Source organism: Oncorhynchus keta, chromosome 30 (assembly GCF_023373465.1).
Source record: "Oncorhynchus keta strain PuntledgeMale-10-30-2019 chromosome 30, Oket_V2, whole genome shotgun sequence".
In the NCBI taxonomy this organism is placed as follows: domain Eukaryota; kingdom Metazoa; phylum Chordata; class Actinopteri; order Salmoniformes; family Salmonidae; genus Oncorhynchus; species Oncorhynchus keta.
The window spans coordinates 30087098-30111514 of record NC_068450.1 but is presented as its reverse complement, the minus strand read 5'-3'; the positions used below and the strand labels follow the sequence as shown (position 1 = coordinate 30111514).

At 42.2% G+C, this 24417-nt stretch overlaps 2 protein-coding genes across 12 annotated transcripts in view; one reads left to right on the top strand and one right to left on the bottom strand.

Annotated features, from left to right (window-relative positions):
- Positions 1-1333: 1333 nt before the first annotated feature.
- On the bottom strand, positions 1334-15899 carry LOC118363379 (uncharacterized). 2 transcript variants are annotated; one of them, XM_052488175.1, is made up of 11 exons: positions 15659-15899; positions 14874-14935; positions 14606-14775; positions 7896-8059; positions 7622-7780; positions 5371-5500; positions 5180-5253; positions 4868-5063; positions 3578-4540; positions 3393-3484; positions 1334-3210 (listed from the first exon to the last, which is right to left on the bottom strand). In XM_052488175.1, the coding sequence occupies exons 1-11, from the start codon at positions 15773-15775 to the stop codon at positions 3175-3177; spliced, it is 2163 nt and encodes a 720-aa protein (XP_052344135.1). In that variant the 5' UTR covers positions 15776-15899; the 3' UTR covers positions 1334-3174. The 2 variants fall into 2 exon arrangements, with proteins under 2 accessions (XP_052344135.1, XP_035600071.2); XM_035744178.2 differs by having other exon boundaries at positions 14648-14775.
- A 36-nt stretch (positions 15900-15935) lies between these two features.
- LOC118363380 (uncharacterized) overlaps positions 15936-24417 on the top strand; it is a 160060-nt gene continuing 151578 nt past the window's right edge. Inside the window, exons 1-3 of one of the 10 annotated variants that reach the window (XM_052488189.1) lie at positions 15967-16108; positions 18665-18761; positions 20224-20458. In XM_052488189.1, coding sequence (XP_052344149.1) covers positions 18755-18761; positions 20224-20458 — 242 coding nt within the window. In that variant the 5' untranslated portion in view covers positions 15967-16108; positions 18665-18754. Of the gene's footprint in view, positions 16109-18664; positions 19932-20223; positions 20563-24417 lie in introns of all 10 variants that reach the window. The other 9 variants (XM_052488182.1, XM_052488180.1, XM_052488179.1 and 6 more) reach the window with 9 other exon arrangements.

The window sequence follows — 24417 nt, the reverse complement described above, 5'->3', positions numbered from 1 at the left end:
GTTTATGGGATGGTGGTGTTGATGTGAGCCATGACCAGTCTTTCAAGGCATTTCATGGCTACAAATGTGAGTGCAACGGGGCGGTAGTCATTTAGGCAGGTTACCTTGGCGTTCTTTGGCACAGGGACTATGGTGGTCTGCTTGAAACATGCAGGTATTATAGACTGGGACAGGGAGAGGTTGAAAATGTGGTCTTAGTGCCAGCATCGGTTTGTGGTGGTTAATAGACAGCCACGAAATATATAGATAAAAACTCTCTTGTTAATGCACGGAAAACCCAGCTAACTATATATTATCCATGTCCTGGTTCAGCTACGACTCTGTGAAACATAGGATACTATAGTTTTTAATGTCCTCTTGATAGGATAGTCTCGAACGGAGGTCATCCAGTTTATTCTCCAGTGATTGCATGTTCGCTAGTAGAACAGAGGGTGAAGGTGGATTATCCACTTGCTGACGCAGTCTCGCCGGGCAACTGGCTTTTCGACCTCTGTAACGGCATCTCCTCTTCATACGAATTATGGGGATTTGGGCTTGGTCTAGGAAGAGCAGTATATCCTTTGCGTCCGACTCCAGTTCAAGGTTATTGCTGTTCTGATATCCAGAAGCTATTTTCGGTCATAGGAAACGATGGCGGAAACATTATGTACAAAACAAAAAGAAAAAGAATAGCGCAAAAAACACAAAATAGCACAATTGAACAGGAGCCCGTAAAACGGCCGCCATCACCTCCGGCGCCAATCTTTCATATTCAGGGTATAAACCTTCAAACTTATTTTTCGATAATATAGACATTAGTTTCGATTAGGTTCTAACTTTTCTTTGGACATTTCAAAATGGATTGACAGTTTGACTTTTCCCATTACATGATTGCACATGAATGACATTTGAATGGCATCTGAAAGCAAAAGTAGCCAATTGTATAGCAGATGATTAGGTTGAATTATTCCTCCATGGTTCTGACTTCAGCTGAACTCACCTTTTTCATGTGCTTGCCTCTTGAATTGAACTCTGAACCGCTGCCCTGACGACCAGCCTTGTGGCGGACTGCGTTCAACCTAAACATTTCATATATCTACCAATCTATCCGTTTGAATAAGTTTGATAGCTAAGTTGTTAAGACACGAGTTTGTTAGCGTCACATTTTACCAAGAGTTGTTGACGTTATCTTCTTCATTGGTAGAATAGTCAAAAGTCATGTTTTAAGACAAGGTGCGAGATGATGGTGATAAAGTGGGCCAGCTGTAAAGTGCTTCAGGAGTGCTTCAAGATAAAGCTATTGGCACCAGTGCCTCCAACCTACTGCAACAAAATGCACTTAAAAACACAAAACTGTAGAAAAATATGACTTTTAATTTCATTAAAAATACAGTAGAAAGGTAACATGCTTTCTGACCATGAAACTTAAAAAAAAAATGTTCTTAGTCCTAATATCTTTCAAATATTTTTCAACCTCATGATTCTCTTACCATTTAGGTTATGCATTCATCACTAGGGTGTTAGGGTAAAACAACAGCTCTGGGTTTCATTGTTATTTTGAGGTTAATTTGATCTGTACCTCCATTTCGGATCGGCTATATGTATTCACCCCGTAAGACATACAGCAGCAGATGCTGCGCAATAATGGGTCAAAGGAGGCTAGCGTTACTCCTTATAGTTCAAGGACCTTACGTGTTCTGTTTAAAGGGCAAATTGTCTCTGGCAGCCAAAACAGCATCTAAACAGAAATTGATTCTAGAAACATAAATCCCTTTACATTCATATCATATCAAAATAATTTCACAAATGGAAAATACACATTTACTGTAGACTGTTTTAACCAGTATTAACACAGCCGACAGTATTGTTCAGTGACAACACGTTTGTGGCGTCTGCCTTCCGTTTACACACAGGTGTTCGGAGACGCAGATAGCACAGGTAGTCGCTTCTGTTTTCCGTCTGTTTTCCATAAACAAGCGCTGTAACATGGAGAAATGGCTGTGTGGGAACCTTAACCCTATAAAGTATATTATTTTCTCACCGATATGAATATATACACTACTGTTCAAAAGTTTGGGGTCACTTAGAAATGTCCTTGTTTTTGAAAGCAATAAAATAAAGTTTTTATTGCTTCTTTAATCAGAACAACAGATTTCAGCTGTGCTAACATAATTGCAAAAGGGTTTTCTAATGATCAATTACGCTTTTAAAGTGATAAACTTGAATTAGCTAACACAACGTGCCATTGGAACACAGGAGTGATGGTTGCTGATAATGGGCCTCTGTACGACTATGTAGATATTCCATAAAAAAATCAGCCGTTTCCAGCTACAATAGTCATTTAACATTATTAACAATGTCTACACTGTATTTCTGATCAATTTGAAATTATTTTAATGGACAAAAAATGTGCTTCTCTTTCAAAAACAAGGACATTTCTAAGTGACCCCAAACGTTTAAACGGTAGTGTACGTTCCTTATGTTTCAAAATTCGTACCGCAAGCAATGCATGTTCACATTCAGAGAGTGTCGGGGCTCTTAACAAAACTCCCCCGGTCAGAAGTTACTATCATCAATAGGCCCTAAAGGTAGTTAGCGGCTATGAATGGGCTAATGCTATAGTAAACTTGACATTTCCTTAAAACGTTCTGTTTGTCACTATCACACAAACATACAAGGAAACATCATAATTAAAATGTACAGTGACATAGATAGCTGCAGCACATCACATAGTATGCAAAACAGCAAACTGTACAATTATTTTGGAGGGGATAAACTAATAAAAATCAATGTTTTAACTTCATTAAATGTACCAACAGGAAAAGTGTTCATTTAATACAGTATACAATGTTGTAAAAAAAATCGAACAAATCCCCAGGGCCCGGTTTTTCTAACGTTATCTATCTGGATTTCGCCTATCGCATACAATTAAATGCATAGAAATAGTATGAATAGGACAGACAAATCATTGACTTGAATGGGGACTTCTGTTCTATTAATTCTATCTCTATGCATTTCAACCTCCCGATAGGCGAAATCCAGATAACTTTTGAAAAGCTGGGCCCAGTTGGTTTGGTCTTGGGAGACCATTGTGTGGACAGACAGTCTTTACCATTATTGCTCAACTACCATTTAGGTAGAATCCTGGGTCCAGGTCCACACTTGACACAGCCCCATTGTATTTGACCTTCATCTCTAAAGGCCTGACTTACTCTTAGATGATTTATTTTTCTGAGGAGAACAAAAACAAAAACATTTAAGGCTCTGTATATTGCAACAGTTATAGGTCTGAGGACCAAGGCATGCAGTGAGCAGTATAAACATGCTGGAATTAAACGTCAAGAAAGAGCATGTGTGTCTGTCTTGCTCCTACTTCTACACCTTGGGAAAGATGAGGATGATAGCTTCCTTACCTTTCTAGGAGGGGTCTTTGTGGATGCCTGTACAGGGGTGACCGGAGTCTCAGGCACTGCAATCTCCACTGAGAGTTTCAGCTTGTTCTTCTCTGTAGACAGTTTAACACACATTAAACAGACACTCTTCAGTATAAAGTTATTTTTTTGTCTGAGACAAGTACTTTAGAGAAAGAGTCACTCACTTTTCTTTTTCTCTGTTGGAGGATCAGGCGTTCCTGTGGTGGATGGAAGTAATGGGTCACTTTTAACACCATTCCCTTTAGTCTTGTTTCTGTCTTTTCCCCGTTTCTTCTCATTGTCCCTGCTCATCTTCTCCTGTTTCTTCTCAGTCTCATTGTCCCTGCTCATCTTCTCCTGTTTCTTCTCAGTCTCATTGTCCCTGCTCATCTTCTCCTGTTTCTTCTCAGTCTCATTGTCCCTGCTCATCTTCTCCTGTTTCTTCTCAGTCTCATTGTCCCTGCTCATCATCTCCTGTTTCTTCTCAGTCTCATTGTCCCTGCTCATCTTCTCCTGTTTCTTCTTTCTTTCCTTCTCTTTTTCTGCCCCATTCTCCTTAGTCGTCTTCTCCTTTTTCTTCTTCTCTGGTTCCGTCTTCTCCTCTACAATCTCCTTTTTCTTTTTCTTCTTCTTGGGTTCTGGTAGATTATTATCTGCTTTAGCCTTACTAATGTTCCCATTTTTCCTCTTTCCTTTCTTGGCTGTCTGTTTTCCATTAAGTGTTGTGGTAGAGAGCATGGAGGGTGGCTGTTTGTCTGCTACAGCTATTAGGTCAGCTGTATTACTGTTGATCTCCTCTGCTTGGCCTTCAGGGGATGGGGAGGGAGGTGCTGCCTTCTTCACTTGACTAGACTTGGCTTTACTGTCTTTTGCTGGTGTCTTGGTCTTCCCATTCTTCTCAGCCATGGCTTTTTTTTCAGTTGTAGCTTTGAACTTTTTAGCATGACCAGCCTTTTTCACTGCAGTGTCAGCCTTGGGTTTTGGTGTTTTCGTTGCAGATTTGGCCCTGGGATTTGGGGGTGTTTCCAGTGTAGATTTAGCCCTGGGCTTCCTCGGTGCTCTTGTTTTCTTTGCTGCTGAGGCAGGTGAGGTGGGAGCAGGTGGAGCATTCAGTGCAGTGATGGTGTCTATTTTGGCAATATCAGCGTCTGTGGACAGAGAGGTAGGTCGACAGTAAATAAACAACATGGCTAACATAGACCGACTATGAACACCTCCTACACTTTATGTAAAATACATCATGCAGATGAACTGTCAACACCTACTGTACTTTATGTTAAATACATAATACAGTTCTGTTTATATTGACATAATGAATTATTAAAGGGTGATGCTGTCTGTCTTATGGCTGTTATTATTTTAAATCCTTCACCCACTCTCTGACTCACAACCCTCTCCATCCTCTCATGTCCCTCATACTCTCTTCTTCTATCTCTCCCTCCCTTCCTCCCCACTCTCCCTCCCCTCTCTCTCACCTGACAGTTCCCGTGCCAGTTTCTTCCACTTTTCCACATCCAGTTCGGTGTCAGAGTCTGAGTCAGACTCGTCTCTCCCAGTAGGAGGAGGAACAGGAGGGGTTTGAGGCATGGAGAGCTTCTTCCTCTTGTCATTAGCGGGCATGTCCCCTGGTTTCTCTTCACATCTCTTCCTCTTGGCTGATGAAGCTGAGGCCTGAAACCAGGGTTGGGTAAGAATAAGTCAGTTAGGGGGAGTTATCTAGCTAACAGTATGTGGTTCACCATAAGCACGTACAGATGAGACAAGTCAACTTAGAGAGTTATCTGTACCTGTGCTTTCTTTGTTGCTGTTGCTTTCTTGTCTTTTGTGGTCACCTTCTTTCCTTTTGGTGTGGCTGGGGAAGCTACATACAAGGGAAAGAGACAAACCTACATTAACTTACACCACCATCAAGGCAGAACACACATAGAACAGAACAGAACAGAACACACAGTTTGTTTGGAATCACTGGAATCCTTACTAGATGGTGCCTTGCTTGGCGTAGCAGCAACCACTGGTTTAGCTGGGGTAGCAGGAGTGGCTTTTGTCTTGGCTGTTGAACTTGGTTTTGGTTGCTTCACTGGTGTAGCTTTAGTTGTGGCAGCTGTTGTCTGAATCAGCATAAAGTCAGATAAAACAGTGAAGAAATGTGTTAAGAAAACAAATGCTGAAGATTATATTATTATACAGTGTCCTCAGAAAGTATTCAGACCCCTTGACTTTTTCCACATTTTGTTACGTTACAGCCTTCTGTAAAATGGATTAAATAAATAAAAATCTCAGCAATCTACACACAATACAAAGCGAAAACATTTTTTTCTGAATTTTTGCAAATGTATTACAAACAAACAGAAATACCTTATTTATAAGTATTGAGACCATTTGCTATGGGACTCGACATTGAGCTCAGGTGCATCCTGTTTCCATTGATCATCCTTGAGATGTTTCTACAACTTTATTGGAGTCTACATGTGGTAAATTAAATTGATTGGACATGATTTGGAAAGGCTCACACCTGTTTATATAAGGTCACTCAGTTGACAGTGCATGTCAGAGCAAAAACCAAGCCATGAAGTTGAAAGAATTGTCCGTAGAGCTCCATGACAGGATTGTGTCAAGGCAGAGATCTGGGGAAGGGTACTAAACAATATCTGTAGCATTGAAGGTCCCCAAGAACACAGTGGCCTCCATCATTCTTAAATGAGAGAAGTTTGGAACCACCAAGTCTCTTCCTAGAGCTGGCCAAACCGGCCAAACCGAGCAATCGTGGGAGAAGGGCCCTGGTCAGGGAGGCGACCAAGAACCCAATGGTCACTCTAACAGAGCTCCAGAGTTCCTCTGGAGATGGGAGAAACTTACAGAAGGACAACCATCTCCACAGCACTCCACTAATCAGGACTTTATGGTAGAGTGGCCAGACAGAAGCCACTCCTCATTAAAAGGCACATGAAAGCCTACTTGGAGTTTGCCAAAAGGCACCTAAAGTCTCTCAGATCTTGAGAAACAAGATTTTATGGTCTGATGAAACTAAGATTGAACTATTTGGCCTGAATGCCAAACATCATGTCTGGAGGAAACCTGTGACTATCCCTACGGTGGAGCATGGTGGTGGCAGCATCATGCTGTGGAGATGTTTTTCAGCGGCAGGGACTGCCGATCGAGGCAAAGATGAACGGATCGAGGCAAAGATGAACGGCGCAAAGTACAGAGAGATCCTTGATGAAAACCTGCTCCAGAGCGCTCAGGACCTCAGACTGGGGTCAAAGGTTCACCTTTCAACAGGACAAGACCCTAAACACACATCCAAGAAAACGCAGGAGTGGCTTTTAAGGTCAGGGTTCTGTTCAGGCCAGTCAAGTTCTTCCACATCGATCTCAACAAACCATCTGTATGGATCTCGCTGTGCACAAGGCCTTGTCATGCTCAAACAGGTCTGCTTGTCGGGGAGGATGTCTGCTACAAAGACAGAGCACTCAACCCTACTGTCAATCAATGTATCAATGCAACAATCTTCCATCCATCCATGTGATTATTTTGCGGTCTATTTTTTGTCTACTTTCATGTTATGTATCTGCTATTATTTCTTACAACCGACAAGAACTCTTGTAATCCTCACATGTTTTAAAATGACCGCAATCATCCCTGTTCCTAAGAACTCTAAGGCTTCATGCCACAAAGACTACCACCCTGTAGCACTCAATTCTGTAATCATGAAGTGCTTTGAGGGGCTGGTTATGGCATATATCTACTCCACCATCCCAGCCACCTTAGACCCACTGCAATATGCATACATCCCCAACAGGTCCATAGATGACGCAGTTTCAATTGCTCTCCACACTGCCCTCACTCACCATCCACATTGATGGGGTGGCAGTGGAGCAGGTAGACAGCTTCAAGTTCCTCAGTGTTCAAATCACTAAAGATGGTCCAAACACACACGCATAGTCCCAAAGCAAGCAGAGTGTGCAAAGCTGTCATCAAGGCAAAGGGTAGCTACTTCGAAGAATCTAAAATAAATGTTGATTTGTTTAACACTTTTTTAGTTACATGATTCCATATGTGTTATTTCATAGTTTTGATGTCTTCACGATTATTCTATAATGTAGAAAATAGTAAAAATAAAGAAAAACCCTTGAATGAGTAGGTGTGTCCAAACAAAAGGCATTTCCCTGTACTTGTGCATGTGACATTAAGACTTGAAACATCTGTATCTCCACCCCCTCCTATTTCACCTGTGGAAGCAGACTCTGGCTCTCATCTTCACTCCCTGAGCTGCTGTCACTGTCTGAGCTCTCTGCTGGTTTCTTGTTCAGGGTCAATGGTGTGACCGCTGACCTGGCCTTGACCTTTGCAGCTGGAACATGATTGGCTTTGGGTGTCACAGGGTTTTTCTTTCAATTGTGGGGGAGAGGAACAGAGGACACCATCATTCACAGGAAGAATATCTCACTTTGACATCATGACCAATCAGTGTTAACCTCTGAACTGACCAGTGTGATTCCTCACCTGTGGTGGTGTCTCCTCACTCTCTGAGTCTTCAGAGACCTCTGAGCTGTCAGACCCAGAGCTCTCCCCCACTGTGGCCTTTCCTCCAGAGGTGCTCTGCACTGCAGCCTTGCCCTTAGCTGGTCTGGCAGTGGCTGGGCTCTGATGCTTTGGGGTCTGGGAGCCTGGAAAGACAGATATCCTCAGAGTTAAAGAACATGACATACATGATCTTCAGGGCTCTAATTCCAGCTGGCATTAAGGCGGCACCAGCGTCAAACGCACATCTTGGCAATTCCGACCCGTTAAAGCCAGTGCTCTGCTATTTTCAAACTGTTGGATTGGTAATTTACCTATCTTCTATCAGCTAGTACAGTGGCTTCCAAACATTTTATAGTCCCGTACCCCTTCAAACATTCAACCTCCAGCTGCGTACCCCCTCTAGCACCAGGGTCAGTGTACTCTTAAATGTTGTTTTTTGCCATCATTGTAAGCCTGCCACACACACACTATACGATACATTTATTAAACATAAGAATGAGTTTTTTCACAACCGGCTCATGGGAAGTGACAATGAGCTCTTATAGGACCAGGGCACAAATAATAATAATATAATAATAATCAATAATTTTGCTCTTTATTTAGCCATCTTACATATAAAACCTTATTTGATCATCAAAAATGGTGAATAACTCACCACAGGTTAAGGAGAAGGGTGTGCTTGAAAGGATGCACATAACTCTGCAATGTTGGTTTGTATTGGAGAGAGTCTCACTTAAATCATTTCCCCCACACAGTCTGTGCCTGTATTTAGTTTTCATGCTAGTGAGGGCCGAGAATCCACTCTCACATAGGTACGTGGTTGCAAAGGGCATCAGTGTCTTAACAGCGCGATTTGCCAAGGCAGGATACTCTGAGCGCAGCCCTATCCAGAAATCTTGCAGTGGCTTCTGATTAAATTACATTTTCACAGAACTGCTTTTTGCAATTTCGATGAGGCTCTCTTTTTCAGATATCGGTAAGTGGACTGGAGCCAGGGCATGAAAGGCATAACAAATCCAGTCGTTTGTGTCGTCCGTTTCGGGAAAGCACCTGCGTAATTGCGCACCCAGCTCACTCAGGTGCTTCGCTATATCACATTTGACATTGTCCTTAAGCTTGAGTTAATTTGCACAAAAAAAATCATACGATGATGGAAAGATCTGTATGCAGTCCTTGTTAATTATGACAGCGGAGATTTCCAACTTCTTAACAATAGCCTTAATTTGGTCCCGCACATTATATAGTGGCGGAGAGTCCCTGCAATTCAGATCATTCAGGCAGGAAAAAACATCCCCCAGACAGGCCAGTCGTGTGAGAAACTCATCATCATGCAAGCGGTCAGACAAGTGAAAATAATGGTCAGTAAAGAAAACTTCAAGCTCGTCTTTCAATAAAAAAGTGTCAATACTTTGCCCCTTGATAACCAGTGCACTTCTGTATGTTGTAAAAGCGTTACATTGTCGCTGCCTATATCATTGCATAATGCAGAAAATACACGAGAGTTCAGGGGCCTTGCCTTAACCAAGTTAACCATTTTCACTGTAGTGTCCAAAATGTCCTTCAAGCTGTCAGGCATTCCCATGGCAGCAAGAGCCTCTTGGTGGATGCTGCAGTGTACCCAAGTGGCGTCGGGAGCAACTGCTTGCACTCTGTCATGGCTTTTGCGACATCAGTACAGATACCAACACATCCTGACCACCAAAGTCCATTTGATGTCACAAAGCTGTCCAGTACAATACAAATATCCTCTCATGTTGTCCTGGTTTCCAATGGTTTGCAGAAGAGAATGTCTTCCTTAATTGACCCCCCATAAATGTAACGGGCATATACCAGGAGTTGTGCCAGGCCCGCCACATCTGTTGACTCATCCCATCTGTAACGCATATAATTCACTGGCTTGTATAAGCAGGAATTGTTTCAAAACATCTCCTGCCAGGTCACTGATGCGTCGTGAAACAGTGTTGTTTGATGACGGCATTGTCAGTATAGTTTTTGGGGTCTTTTCCCCCATCTTTGTCCCAGCCATATTCGTGGCAGCAGGAAGAATTAAGTCCTCCACAATAGTATGGGGCTTGCCTGTCCTAGCCACTTGGTAGCTCACCATATAAGACGCTTCTAGCCCCTTCTTATTAATGGTATCTGTTGCTTTTATACATCTTACTACACGAAAGTTGTATTTATTCTTGCTAAAATAAACTCCCATGGTTCATTTTTCAAATTGCCATGTTTAATTTATAAATGTCTGCGCAAGAGTGAAGGTTTCCTGCGAGAGAGTAGCAGTTAATGGGATTGGGTGTTAATTATTTGACTAGGCTACCTGTATTTGACATTGTGTTGTTATTTCACTGAACACAAGATGGTTTCATTTTATTTTTGGCAGTGAAACGAGGTTACCCAGGAGAGAAAAAAAATCAACAAAATGTATAGCCCCGTTGGAAAATATAAATGTTTTGTTTTTAAATGTGAATTACATTTGTATTTGGCACACCCCCGATGGCATTGCAAAAACTGCAGTTTGGGAATACGTGGTGTAGTGTATACAAAGGTATGTGGACACCCCTTCAAATGAGTGTTGCTGACAGGTGTATAAAATCAAGCACACAGCCATGCAATCTCCATAGACAAACATTGGCAGTAGAATGGCCTAAGGGATGCCACCTTTCCAACGAGTCAGTTCATCAAATTTTTGCCCTGCTAGAGCTGTCCTTGTCAACTTTAAGTGCTGTTATTGTGAATTGGAAACGTCTAGGAGCAACAATGGCTCAGCCGCGAAGTGGAAGGCCACACAAACTCACAGAATGGGACCGACGAGTGCTGAAGTGCGTAAAAAACGTATTTCCTTGGTTGCAACACTCACTCCCGAGTTTTAAACTGTCTCTGGAAGCAATGTCAGCACAATAACTTGACTAGCCTGCACAGAGCCCTGACCTCAACCCCATCACACATCTTTGGGATTAATTGGATCACCGACTGCGAGCCAGGCCTAATTGCCCAACATCAGTGCCCGACCTCACTAATGCTCGTGGCTGAATGGAAGCAAATCCCCGCAGCAATGTTCCAACATCTAGTGGAAAGTCTTCCCAGAAGAGTGTAGACTGTTATGGCAGCAAAGGGGGACCAACTCCATATTAATCCCCATGATTCTGGAATGAGATGTTCGACAAGCATATGTCCACATAGTTTTGGTCATGTAGTGTATCTTTATCAAGATAGACTTTGTGAGCCTTGAGACATAAACATATCTCTTCACAAAATCAATTGCTCATGAATGTCCATTCCTTTCCTCCACAGTCCTCAGATATGGATCTCCATCTGTGTAGATATTAGAAACATTCATACGTCATATGTATTCTGCATCAAATCCTTTCCTTCACCGTCTTATAAATTCCTCAGACATCCGGTATTTATCAGGATAGACTTCACAAGCCTTGAGTCATGAATATGTCTCTTCAGAATACCAATTTCACATCCTTATCTGTTCCTTTGACTCACAGTCCAAAAGACAAGTCTTGCTGCATAGCTGTATCTCTCTGTCTCAGACCCATCTCAGACCTTGCTTTCCCAATGAGCACAAGACATTGAAAAGATGTCGAAAATACATTGAAAAGACATATTTTGGTTGAAAGCACCAGTCCGTGCTCCTGGTGCTGTCTGTGACAGACTGGGTTGATGTGATGTCTCTGCTCCTGGTGTTGTCTGTGACAGACTGGGTTGATGTGATGTCTCTGCTCCTGGTGCTGTCTGTGACAGACTGGGTTGATGTGATGTCTCTGCTCCTGGTGCTGTCTGTGACAGACTGGGTTGATGTGATGTCTCTGCTCCTGGTGCTGTCTGTGACAGACTGGGTTGATGTGATGTCTCTGCTCCTGGTGCTGTCTGTGACAGACTGGGTTGATGTGATGTCTCTGCTCCTGGTGCTGTCTGTGACAGACTGGGTTGATGTGATGTCTCTGCTCCTGGTGCTGTCTGTGACAGACTGGGTTGATGTGATGTCTCTGCTCCTGGTGCTGTCTGTGACAGACTGGGTTGATGTGATGTCTCTGCTCCTGGTGCTGTCTGTGACAGACTGGGTTGATGTGATGTCTCTGCTCCTGGTGCTGTCTGACAGACTGGGTTGATATATCTGTTCCTCGGCGTACACATCACTAACCAAATTAAATGGTCCACCCACACAGACCGTGTTGTCAAGAAGGCGCAACAGCGCCTCTTCAACCTCAGGAGGCTGAAGAAATTTGGCTTGGCCACTAAGACCATCACAACTTCCTGTCGGGCTGTATCACCGACTTGTACGGCAACTGCACTGTCCGCAACCGCAAGGCTCTCCAGACAGTGGTTCAGTCAGCCCAACACATCACTGGGAGCACACTGCCTGCCCTCCAGGACAACTACAGCACCCAGTGTCACAGGAAGGCCAAGAAGATCATCAAGGACTCCAGCCCCCTAGATATGGCCTGTTCACCCCGCTACCATCCAGAAGGAGAGGGCTGTACAGGTGCATCAACGCTGGGACAGAGAGACTGAAAAACAACTTCATCAGACTCGTAAATAGTCGCCACTAGCCGGCCTCCGTCCAGTCACTAACCGGCCTCCGTCCAGTCACTGTCACTAGCAGGCCTCCGTCCAGTCACTGTCACTAGCCGGCCTCCGTCCAGTCACTGTCACTAGCCGGCCTCCGTCCAGTCACTGTCACTAGCAGGCCTCCGTCCAGTCACTGTCACTAGCAGGCCTCCGTCCAGTCACTGTCACTAGCAGGCCTCCGTCCATTCACTGTCACTAGCAGGCCTCCGTCCAGTCACTGTCACTGGCAGGCCTCCGTCCAGTCACTGTCACTAGCAGGCCTCCGTCCAGTCACTGTCACTAGCAGGCCTCCGTCCAGTCACTGTCACTAGCAGGCCTCGCACATCACTGGGTCCAGTCACTGTCACTAGCAGGCCTCGGTCCAGTCACTGTCACTAGCAGGCCTCCGTCCAGTCACTGTCACTAGCAGGCCTCCGTCCAGTCACTGTCACTAGCAGGCCTCCGTCCAGTCACTGTCACTAGCAGGCCTCCGTCCAGTCACTGTCACTAGCAGGCCTCCGTCCAGTCACTGTGACTTGCATGCCTCCGTCCAGTCACTGTCACTAGCCGGCCTCCGTCCAGTCACTGTCACTAGCAGGCCTCCGTCCAGTCACTGTCACTAGCAGGCCTCCGTCCAGTCACTGTCACTAGCAGGCCTCCGTCCATTCACTGTCACTAGCAGGCCTCCGTCCAGTCACTGTCACTGGCAGGCCTCCGTCCAGTCACTGTCACTAGCAGGCCTCCGTCCAGTCACTGTCACTAGCAGGCCTCCGTCCAGTCACTGTCACTAGCAGGCCTCGGTCCAGTCACTGTCACTAGCAGGCCTCGGTCCAGTCACTGTCACTAGCAGGCCTCCGTCCAGTCACTGTCACTAGCAGGCCTCCGTCCAGTCACTGTCACTAGCAGGCCTCCGTCCAGTCACTGTCACTAGCAGGCCTCCGTCCAGTCACTGTCACTAGCAGGCCTCCGTCCAGTCACTGTGACTTGCAGGCCTCCGTCCAGTCACTGTCACTAGCAGGCCTCCGTCCAGTCACTGTCACTAGCAGGCCTCCGTCCAGTCACTGTGACTTGCATGCCTCCGTCCAGTCACTGTCACTAGCAGGCCTCCGTCCAGTCACTGTCACTAGCCGGCTACCACCTGGCTACTCATTCCTGCACCTTAAAGATTGTCACCCAATGTACATAGACATGGAACACTGGCCACTTTAATCATGTTTACATACTGTTTTACACACTTCATTTGTATATATTGTATTCTAGTCAAGGCCATATATACAGTTGAAATTGGAAGTTTACATACACCGTAGCCAAATACATTTAAAAGATCAGTTTTTCACAATTCCTGACATTTAATCCTCGTAAAAATTCCCCGTCTTAGTTCAGTTAGGCTCACCAGTTTATTTTAAGAATGTGAAATGTCAGGCTGTAACATAACAAAATGTGGAAAAAGTCAAGGGGTCTGAATACATTCTGAAGGCATTGTACACTATATGACCAAGAGTATGTGGACACCTGCTTGTCAAACCTCTAATTCCAAAATGAGTGGTTGTTGTTTACTTTGGATTTAGTCTCCTATACTGTATGTCTGACACTACAGTTAGTTAGATGATTGGAGATAAAGGCTGTACCTTTAACAGGAGCTGTTAGATGATTGGAGATAAAGGCTGTACCTTTAACAGGAGCTGTTAGATGATTGGAGATAAAGGCTGTACCTTTAACAGGAGCTGTTAGATGATTGGAGATAAAGGCTGTACCTTTAACAGGAGCTGTTAGATGATTTGAGATAAAGGCTGTACCTTTAACAGGAACTGTTAGATGATTGGAGATAAAGGCTGTACCTTTAACAGGAGCTGTTAGATGATTTGAGATAAAGGCTGTACCTTTAACAGGAACTGTTAGATGATTGGAGATAAAGGCTGTACCTTTAACAGGAGCTGTTAGATGATTGGAGATAAAGGCTGTACCTTTAACAGGAGCTGTTAGATGATTGGAGATAAAGGCTGTACCTTTAACAGGAGCTGTTAGATGATTGGAGATAAAGGCTGTACCATTAACAGGAGCTGTTAGATGATTGGAGATAAAGGCTGTACCTTTAACAGGAACTGTTAGATGATTTGAGATAAAGGCTGTACCTTTAACAGGAGCTGTTAGATGATTGGAGATAAAGGCTGTACCTTTCACAGGTTTTGTTTCTTCCTCTGCTGAACTTGAGCTCTCTGTGCTGCTTTCAGGGTCTGCTTGACAGTTATTTTTTAACTTGGAAGAATCCGGTTCTGTTCCCGTTTCTGTGGTCTTGGATGTACTTAAGAACACAGTTGAATGTTAAAATCAAACCCAATGCAATCAATTTATCAGACAAAATAATGGCTGGTATTTTAAGAAAAAGTGTAGGCTACTCACTCTCCGAACCATTTATTGTAGATCTCCAGTAGTGATGTTGACAAGGCTTCTGGTTCTCCACCCTATACAAAAAAGAAAGACTGACAAAATCAAAGACAGGGATATCTAGCTAGCTACATAATGAAAACAAGAAACTCTACACAGCAGAGTTCAATCTATTAGTGTAATCTCCATGTATAGTCTACAGCCTCCACCAAGAGGTCTGGACCTTCATGGCACTGGCACTGGTAGAGAGCATATAGTAGGGGTCCCCAATAAGATTCAGGCGCGGGACGATTTCTCCTTGAGCGGATGGTCCGGAAGACCGGAACATAGTTATAAATAATTTATACACTGCAAATTGACCGCAAGAATCCCAGAAATATATAGTATTGGACAAAAACAAAATCATTTAAAACCTTGTTTACATTGGGATACGATCACATATGACTCTCTTACTTGTGTACTTGGGAACAGGGTTCAAATAAGCAGGCGCGGGCTGCCTATTGGCATAGACTCTTGTTCAAGCATCGCTTCGGCTGTTCCTCCTAGCTACACTGTTAAAACTATTTTATTACATCGTAACACGTTTCCTAAGGAGATAGCGCTAATGTTACAATGGCATTAAGCAGGAAACATAATAGATATATCGACCTTCTTCACATGCTTCTTGAGTTCTGCAGCTTTCTGGAAGCCGTTCTTTTAAATACTGGTAGATCAAATGGTTACATTTTTTATTTGAAGCATGCCCCTTCTTTAAAGACATATTCAGACGTTAACACAAGAAACATAATAGATATAGCGACCTTCTTCACATGCTTCTTGAGTTCTTCTGCAGCTTTCTGGAAGCCATTCTCTTTTAAATACTGGTAGATCAAATAGTTCAATTTTTGATTTGAAGCATGCCCCTTCCTTAAAGACATATTCAAACGTTAACACAAACACAACAAGATAACGTTACATTTTAACTAATTTAATAAACTTGGCCACATCGGTGTGCATGCTTTCGTTCTTCACATCGGGCATGGTAAACTTTCAACCTTGGCCCATGAGTGTCTATCCGCCCAAGACAGTGTGCATGATGGGAATTGTAGTGCTGCCACTGCGGTTGCACTGACTGGGTATTGTACATTTTTTCCAACATTATGCAAAGTCATATCGAGTGTTTCCCATGATGAATTTGACGCGATGGGACCCAACGCTGGTGACTTTCTTCAGCAAAAATGGCTGACAAGAATACTACGATGGAAGCAAATGTAAGTCATTTTAACGTCAAAACGAATCATGCAAAACAAATGTACAGTTGAGAGGATTATGCTAGTTAATGTAAAGACAAATGGTTATGCACATTTTTCTGTCATAAAGTTAATTTATCGTAAGAGTATGGGTGTTAACCCCGGTGCCCTGGCTAAATTTCCAATCTGACCCTCAAACCATCACGGTCGCCAAATAATCCCCAGTTTACAATTGGCTCATTCATCCCCCTCCTCTCCCCTGTAACTATTCCCCAGGTCGTTGCTGCAAATGAGAACGTGTTCTCAGTCAATTTACCTGGTAAAATAACGGATAAAAAAAATACGAAAATCGCTATTTAGCAAGCTAGCTGACTAGCCAACATTAACCAGCTATAGTAGCTGGCTAGCGGTATGGGTGTTGTGACAAGCTAGGTAAAATTGGTTTTATATTCAGAGATTCAACAGACATTCGCCAAAAGCCTTTTAAAACTGTAAAAATCAATAACTAATTAATTGATTGTCACAGAAACATCAAAATAGATATGGTGTATTCTATAAATGTCTAGCATACTTTTACAACCTTTGTTTTAAATAAAAAAATCTATTTTGATTTGATGGAAATGCATACAATCTTTAAAATGCAATTTAAAGCTGCATAAATCAATAGCTAATTCACCATTTGTCACAGAATCATCAAACCAGATATGATTTATTCTATAAATGTCTAGCATACTTTTACAACCATTGTTTTGATTACAAATTCCAGTTTTTACTTGATAGAAATACTTAACATATATAAAATGCCATTTAAAGCGGTATAAATCAATGCCCTGTTTTGTTATTTATTATAACACTGTCAAATCAAATCTTATTGGTCACATACACATGCTTAGCAGATGTTAATGCGAGTGTAGCGAAATGCTTGTGCTTCTGGTTCGGACAGTGCAGTAATATCGAACAAGTAATCAAACAATTCCCCAACAACTACCTAATACACACAAATCTAAAAGGAGTGAAGGAGAGTATGTACATATAAATATATGGGTGAGCAATGGCCGAGCGGCATAGGCAAGGTGCAATAGATGGTATAAAATACAGTATTTATTTTTTTATTTCACCTTTATTTAACCATGTAGGTTAGTTGAGAACAAGTTCTCATTTGCAACTGCGACCTGGCCAAGATAAAGCAAAGCAGTTTGACACATACAACAACACGGAGTTACACATGGAATAAACAAACATACAATCAATAATACAGTAGAAAAAGTCTATATACAGCATGTGCAAATGAGGTAAGGCAATAAATAGGCCATGGTGGCGAAGTAATTACAATATAGCAATTAAACACTGGAATGGTAGAATGTGCAGAAGATTAATGTGCAAGTAGAGATACACTGGAATGGTAGAATGTGCAGAAGATGAATGTGCAAGTAGAGATACTGAGGTTCAAAGGAGCAAGATAAATAAATACAGCATGGGGATGAGGTAGTTGGATGGGCTATTTACAGATGAGCTATGTACAGGTGCAGTGATCTGTGAGCTGCTCTGACAGCTGGTGCTTAAAGCTAGTAAGGGAGGTAAGAGTCTCCAGCTTTAGTGATTTTTGCAGTTCATTCCATTCATTGGCAGCAGAGAACTGGAAGGAGAGACGGCCAAAGGAAGAATTGGCTCTGGGGGTGACCAGTGAGATATACCTGCTGGAGCGCATGCTACGGGTGGGTGCTGCTATGGTGACCAGTGAGCTGAGTTAAGGTGGGGCTTTACCTAGCAGAGACTTGTAGATGACCTGGAGCCAGTGGGTTTGGCGACGAGTATGAAGCGAGGGCCAGCCAACGAGAGTGTACAGGTCGCAGTGGTGGGTAGTATATGGGGCTTTGGTGACAAAACGGATGGCACTGTGATAGACTGCATCCAATTTGTTGAGTAGAGTGTTGGAGGCTATGTTGTAAATGACATTGCCGAAGTCGAGGATCGGTAGGATGGTCATTTTTACGAGGGTATGTTTGGCAGCATGAGTGAAGGATGCTTTGTTGCGAAATAGGAAGCCAATTCTAGATTTAATTTTGGATTGGAGATGTTTAACATACCCCCAAATGAGGCCTCCCGGGTGGCGCAATGTTTAAGCGCGCTGTACCAGAGACTCTGGGTTCGCGACCAGGCTCTGTCGTAACCGGCCGCGACCGGGAGGTCCGTGGGGCGACGCACAATTGGCCTAGCGTCATCTGGGCGCAGTGCGCGCTAACCAAGGTTGCCAGGTGCACGGTGTTTCCTCCGACACATTGGTGTGGCTGGCTTCCGGGTTGGATGCACGCTGTGTTAAGAAGCAGTGCGGCTTGGTTGGGTTGTGTATTGGAGGACGCATGACTTTGAACCTTCGTCTCTCCCGAGACCGTACGGGAGTTGTAGCGTTGAGACAAGATAGTAGCTACTAAAAACAATTGGATACTACAAAATTGGGGAGAAAACAGGATAAAATTCAACAACAAAAAAACATAACCCCAAATGTTAAATGTCAACAAACAATCTGTGCAGTATCCTACCCTTTCCCCCCCAAACACTCATGTCACATCTCCCCAGTCCCCACAGATGCTGTTGAGAGTCCAGAACTGGAATATGCTGACATCAATTTTCTAAAGAAGATGGAGAAACACAGGGAGGTTCCAGAGGATGTGGGGTATGGACAGGTTGTATGTAGTATTGAAGGGTTCCAGACCAACCACAGAGAGAGACAGACCTGAGGGGCGGGAGGAGACTGTATGCTGGAATACATCTTGACCAATGAGAGAGATTCTTGTGAAGGGTTGATATTTAGACATAACATTAAAGCTCTGTTGCTTCTTTTGTTACTGTAACTATTAGTATCTAACGTTCCCATATTTCTGTACATATTTTCATAAAATGTAAATGAACAACTAAACTGTATACACTTGCCGTAGTGTGTCCTTCTGTTATTGATTTAATATGTTTTTGTAACGTTTGCTTCCAACTCACACTCTCAAACACGTAGATCCCCTGAACGCAGCTCACTCTCCAAATCCCAATCACCTGAATTTTGATCACCTGTTCACACACCTGTATGTCATCTACACACACTATGTTGTTCAGTTCTTGCACCCCATCACTATGAGGTATTGTTTGTTTTGTGACACGTCTTTCAGAGTGCTGGTTGTTCCAGTGATTTACTTCTCCCGTGTATGATAGTGTTTGCCTGCCTCACTAACGACGCCTTTTTGCCTTTTTTTGCCCCGGATTTCCTGTTATATACAGTGGGGAGAACAAGTATTTGATACACTGCCGATTTTGCAGGTTTTCCTACTTACAAAGCATGTAGAGGTCTGTAATTTCTTATCATAGGTACACTTCAACTGTGAGAGACGGAATCTAAAACAAAATCCAGAAACCCACATACTAAAATAACATGCAAAACAGGCAACAACAAAAAAAGCTAGATAAACAGGTGAACTCAAAACAGGTGTCCCACCTGCTCTGAATTACGGGTCACCACTGGCTGTTAATATAATGAAGAAGTGAGACTTCGATGAGGCTCTTCCTCTTTCCTATGTCAGAAACGATGAATAGGGTAAAAATTACACCTCTTCTTTTGCTTGTCACACAATGGGTGAATTATTCTGAGTGGCAGGAACAGCTATCTCTCATACTATCCTTGCATTGGTTTTTGTTTGTGCCGTAAAACATTGCCAGATTATGGAAATGCAGCTCTGAATAGAAAATAGAAGACTTTGTTGAAGTACCAAAGTTAATTTGATAAACTGAGACCCTGCATTGTAAAGAGACATGGAGGCTGTTTTAGGACTGTTGGTGATCTCAGCAGGAGTGTCTCATGGTAAGAAACATCTTTATATGTGTTGCTTTCCCTCTTCTTTTATGCAGAATATAATATCAGGAGTCTTCTATACATGTAGCAGAAATGACGGATGGTGATAGACAATATTCAGAACACGGTAGAAGACAGTTGTCCCATAATAATGATCACTGACTTAATGATCCCTATCACATTGATGCTGTTGGTTTGGTTGTACTGTTAGTCACTTATATCATCATCTGTAAAATGATACATGACATGACATGGGTTAGAACAGTGATAGTCACTACAGTGACTTCTTCTTGATCTTCAGGCTTGGAGACTTCCTGTGATGCTATACAGAATGGATCTCAGTGTTATGGAGCTCTGGGAGGAACTGTCTATCTCCAGCTGGTGACTGATGCCACGAGGTATGATGAACTCTCATTTTGGAAAGGCTCAACTGGTGCTAAAACAGAGATACTCAAAATGAAGAAGGACAAATGGGTAATAAAATACACCCCCATTGAAGACAGAGTACACTTCTTTATAAACAATGGGACATTGAGGTTAAATAACACACGAAGTACAGATTCTGGTGAATACCTGCAAGAAACATTTAATTCAGGAGGGGTAGCACAAGGGAGCAGAGGACTACAACTGTTCATCAAAGGTAAATAACTAACTTACCAAATAATTATTACAAATGATAACTTTGACAAGCTATTGCTCTGGCTAAACTACAAATATGTGACTACCTAATAATCAAAATAATGAGAAATGCATTTTATGTGTAACCATGGAGTCATTTTTATTTTCATAGTCTACTGTAGTTGGTACATAGAGTCATAACCACATCCATCAACAATAAATCATCTGTTGGTTATTTGAAATACAGTCATTATGTGTCATGAATCTGTAGCTCCTGTCGACTACAGTAGTTTCTGTGGCTTTAAAGAAGAAAGGCTGGTGTTGTGTTGTAATGTGTTTTTCCCTCTTACTACAGTTACATATCCTCCTTCCCCCACAGCTCCAGTGTCCAGTCCTCAGCTGTCCTCTGAGTGTCTGTCTCATGGAGAGATGAAGGTGTCCTGCTCCTCTGAAGGGGATGGTTCCCAGTACAGCTGGACTCTGGATGGACAGACGCTGAGAGACACTAACACCTCTTCTGATAACGAGACAAACACCATCACTCTGAAGAAAGGCCTGTCAGGAAATCTCACCTGTACCGTCAGAAACTACATCAGCAGTGATTCTATCAGCAAGAGAATCTCACCTTGTCCAGGTAAGCTACTCTACTCTCACATTGTCAACCCTGTACTCTCTGTGTCACTTTGTTTAGTTTAGCAGACACATCATGCAAAATAATACATGATTATATTGATATTAATGATGATGATTGACTTCATCCTCATTGTCATCATGACCTTTAGGGTCGTTATACAAAATTAGTCCCTTTTACATCCCTTTGATATTTTCTTTAATATAGACCACATGGAAACGTCAATAAATCGGATTTTTGACAATTTTTCTAACACATAGCTTGTCAAAATGAGCTGAATACTTCATTTAAGTGTCATTCTGTCTCCCTTCTGTTCCCTGGAACCAGGAGTCAGTGTGTTTGTTTATTTCCAACTCGCTGAAGTCTTCATTCTTCTGACAGTCTGTCTGGGATCATACTGTTTCTACAAGAAGGAAACCTATCATCATAAAGAAGGTCAGTAATGCACCATTGTACCTTTATTGAAGGTATTTTGTTTAATACGTTCCTCATTTTATTCTGCTTAATTCTCTCTCTCTCTCTGATGTTGAGTAAGCAGAGTGTATGCAGTCTCAGGTGGATCATGGTGGGACTCAGATGAGGGTGTTAATGTCCTGAGAGGTGCTATGGAGACCAACTAGGCTGTGAGATTACATGATGATGATTTAATATTGCCAATCATTGAAAATATTTGTTTTTGCTCTTTAATAAAAGGTTTAATTAGGCTTTTATTATCATTTAGAATTTATACTGAGCTTATAGTGGAGTGTATTGCATTGCAGTGCTTTGTTTTATGTTGTTTGTGACATACAGTAACCTAAATGTATGATATTGGGAAGACTTGTTAAATGGTGAAAGGTAACAAAACGCTTTCCTTCTTAACTTTATTATGCTTTAATATAGCGTATTTGTGTGATTTTGAATTCATAGAAATACAAGCAAGCAAATTTTAAAACATTCTGGACCTCATTTTCTATGAACTATTACTTTAAAAAAATACTGGACATTATTTTTCAGAATCTACCATTTTTGAAACATTCTGGATGTAATTTCTCATTATCTACTACTTTTAAAACATTCTGGACCTCATTTTAATAACTTGCCAAATAATTATTACAAATGATAACTTTGACAAGCTCTACATATTGCTCTGGCTGAACTACACATATGTGACTGCTTAATAATCAAAATAATGAGAAATGCATTGTATGTGTAACCATGGAGTCATTTTTAATTTCATAGTCTACTGTAGTTGGTACATAGATTTATAACCAAATCCATCAACATTAAATCATCTGTTGGTTATTTGAAAAACAGTCATTGTGTGTCATTTTCATTATCTACTACTGTTTGTTTAAAGCACAACAAACTAAGTGACAATGTGCAGGGTTTTCTGACTTTTCTATGGGTCCACTGAAAGAAATGTTATCACACAGACTGTAGCACTTCCCTTCATGAAGAGCCCATGTTGATGTGTAGTCAAACATCACAATGTCATAGACCACATCTCACGTCACCAGATCTGTCTCCTACTTCCTATAATGATGGGCGATGAGTTAGTCACCTGGAATGCATTTCAATTAACAGGAATCCCTTGTTAAAAGTTAATTTGTGGATTCTTTACCCTTTCTTAATGCGTTTGAGCCAATCAGTTGTAATGTGACAAGGTAAGTGTGATATACAGAAGAAAGCCCTATTTGGTAAAAGACCAAGTCCATATTATGGCAAGAACAGCTCAAATAAGCAAAGAGAAACGACAGTCCATCATTACTTTTAGACATAAAGGTCAGTCAATGCGGTAAATTTCAAGAACTTTGAAAGTGAAGTTGCAAAAACCATCAAGCTCTATGATGAAACAAGTTCTCATGAGGACCACCGCAGGAAGAAAGGAAGACCCAGAGTTACCTTTGCTGCAGAGGATACGTTCATTAGAGTTACCAGTCTCAGAAAATGCATCCCAAATAAATGTTTCACAGAGTTCAAGTAACAGAAACATCTCAACATCAACTGTTCAGAGGAGACTGCGTGAATCAGGCCTTCATGGTCGAATTGCTGCAAAGACACCATTATAAAAGTACACCAATAAGAAGAAGAGACTTGCTTTGAACAAGAAACACGAGAGCAGTGGAAATCTGCCCTTTGGTCTGATGAGTCAAAATGTTTGATTTTTGGTTCCAACCGCCGTGTCTTTGTGAGACGCAAAGTAGGTGAACGGATGATCTCCGCACGTGTTGTTCCCACCGTGAAGCATGGAGGAGGAGGTGTGATGGTGCTTTGCTGGTGACACAGTCTGTGATTTATTTTGAATTCAAGGCACACTTAACCAGCATGGCTTCCACAGCATTCTGCAGCAATATGACATCCCATCTGGTTTGTGCTTAGTGGGATCATTTGATTTTCAACATAACTTCAGATTGTGTAAGGGCTATTTATATATATAAAAATAATGCACTTAATTTAATCAATGCTCAAAAGAATACAACAAGGTGCTAGAAAACAAAAACGGATTATACGTTTTGACCTCATGCCTTCATCAGTGCTGTACAAACAAGTTATGAAGACAGCTTATGTGCATAACAGGCACAACAGGTGCAAGCAGATAGTTGATTAGATACTGGCGAATAGGGAGTCAGTGCATATTAGCAAGGAATATGTAGAAGAATATAAAAAATGGACAATCAAATGTCACATATAATTGGAAAGAGACAACAGTCTGGTCTACATAACAATATCAGAAGCAATAGACATGAAATAATAAAGTAAGCTAAAAAAAACTGAGAGTGCGGGAGGGAGGAACATTAACTTGAAGGGTAGTCCCTCGAGACAAGGCTATTCTAGTGTTATTGTTAAACATTTGAAAGGAGTATATAGTACAGTATATTGAAGTGTTTTATTTTATGTTGCTTGTGAGATACAGAAAGGAGTTTGGGATGGCTATAATCAGGGAAACTAGCATAGACACTTCCGTTCTTACTGTAACTTCAACTTCAAAAAACACAATAATAGACACAATGAGTAACGGAAACATGGCTACAGTATATACACGAGGTACAAGTACTGAGGCAATGTGCAGGGTACGATGTAATAACATGGCTATATACACGAGGTACAAGTACCGAGGCAATGTGTAGGGGTACGAGGTAATAACATGGCTATATACACGAGGTACAAGTCCCGAGGCATTGTGCAGGGTACGATGTAATAACATGGCTATATACACGAGGTACAAGTCCCGAGGCATTGTGCAGGGGTACGAGGTAATAACAT

What these genes read in the sequence shown, in the direction of transcription:
- LOC118363379 (XM_052488175.1), bottom strand. Translation starts at nt 15,775, where the DNA reads ATGTCTTTAAGGAAGGGGCATGCTTCAAATCAAAAATTGAACTATTTG. An exon ending in GCCAGAGTCTGCTTCCACAG is followed by an intron (nt 5,501 to 7,621) that starts GTGAAATAGGAG and finishes ATGCTGATTCAG; the next exon opens with ACAACAGCTGCCACAACTAA. An exon ending in CAAAGACCCCTCCTAGAAAG is followed by an intron (nt 3,211 to 3,392) that starts GTAAGGAAGCTA and finishes TGTTCTCCTCAG; the next exon opens with AAAAATAAATCATCTAAGAG.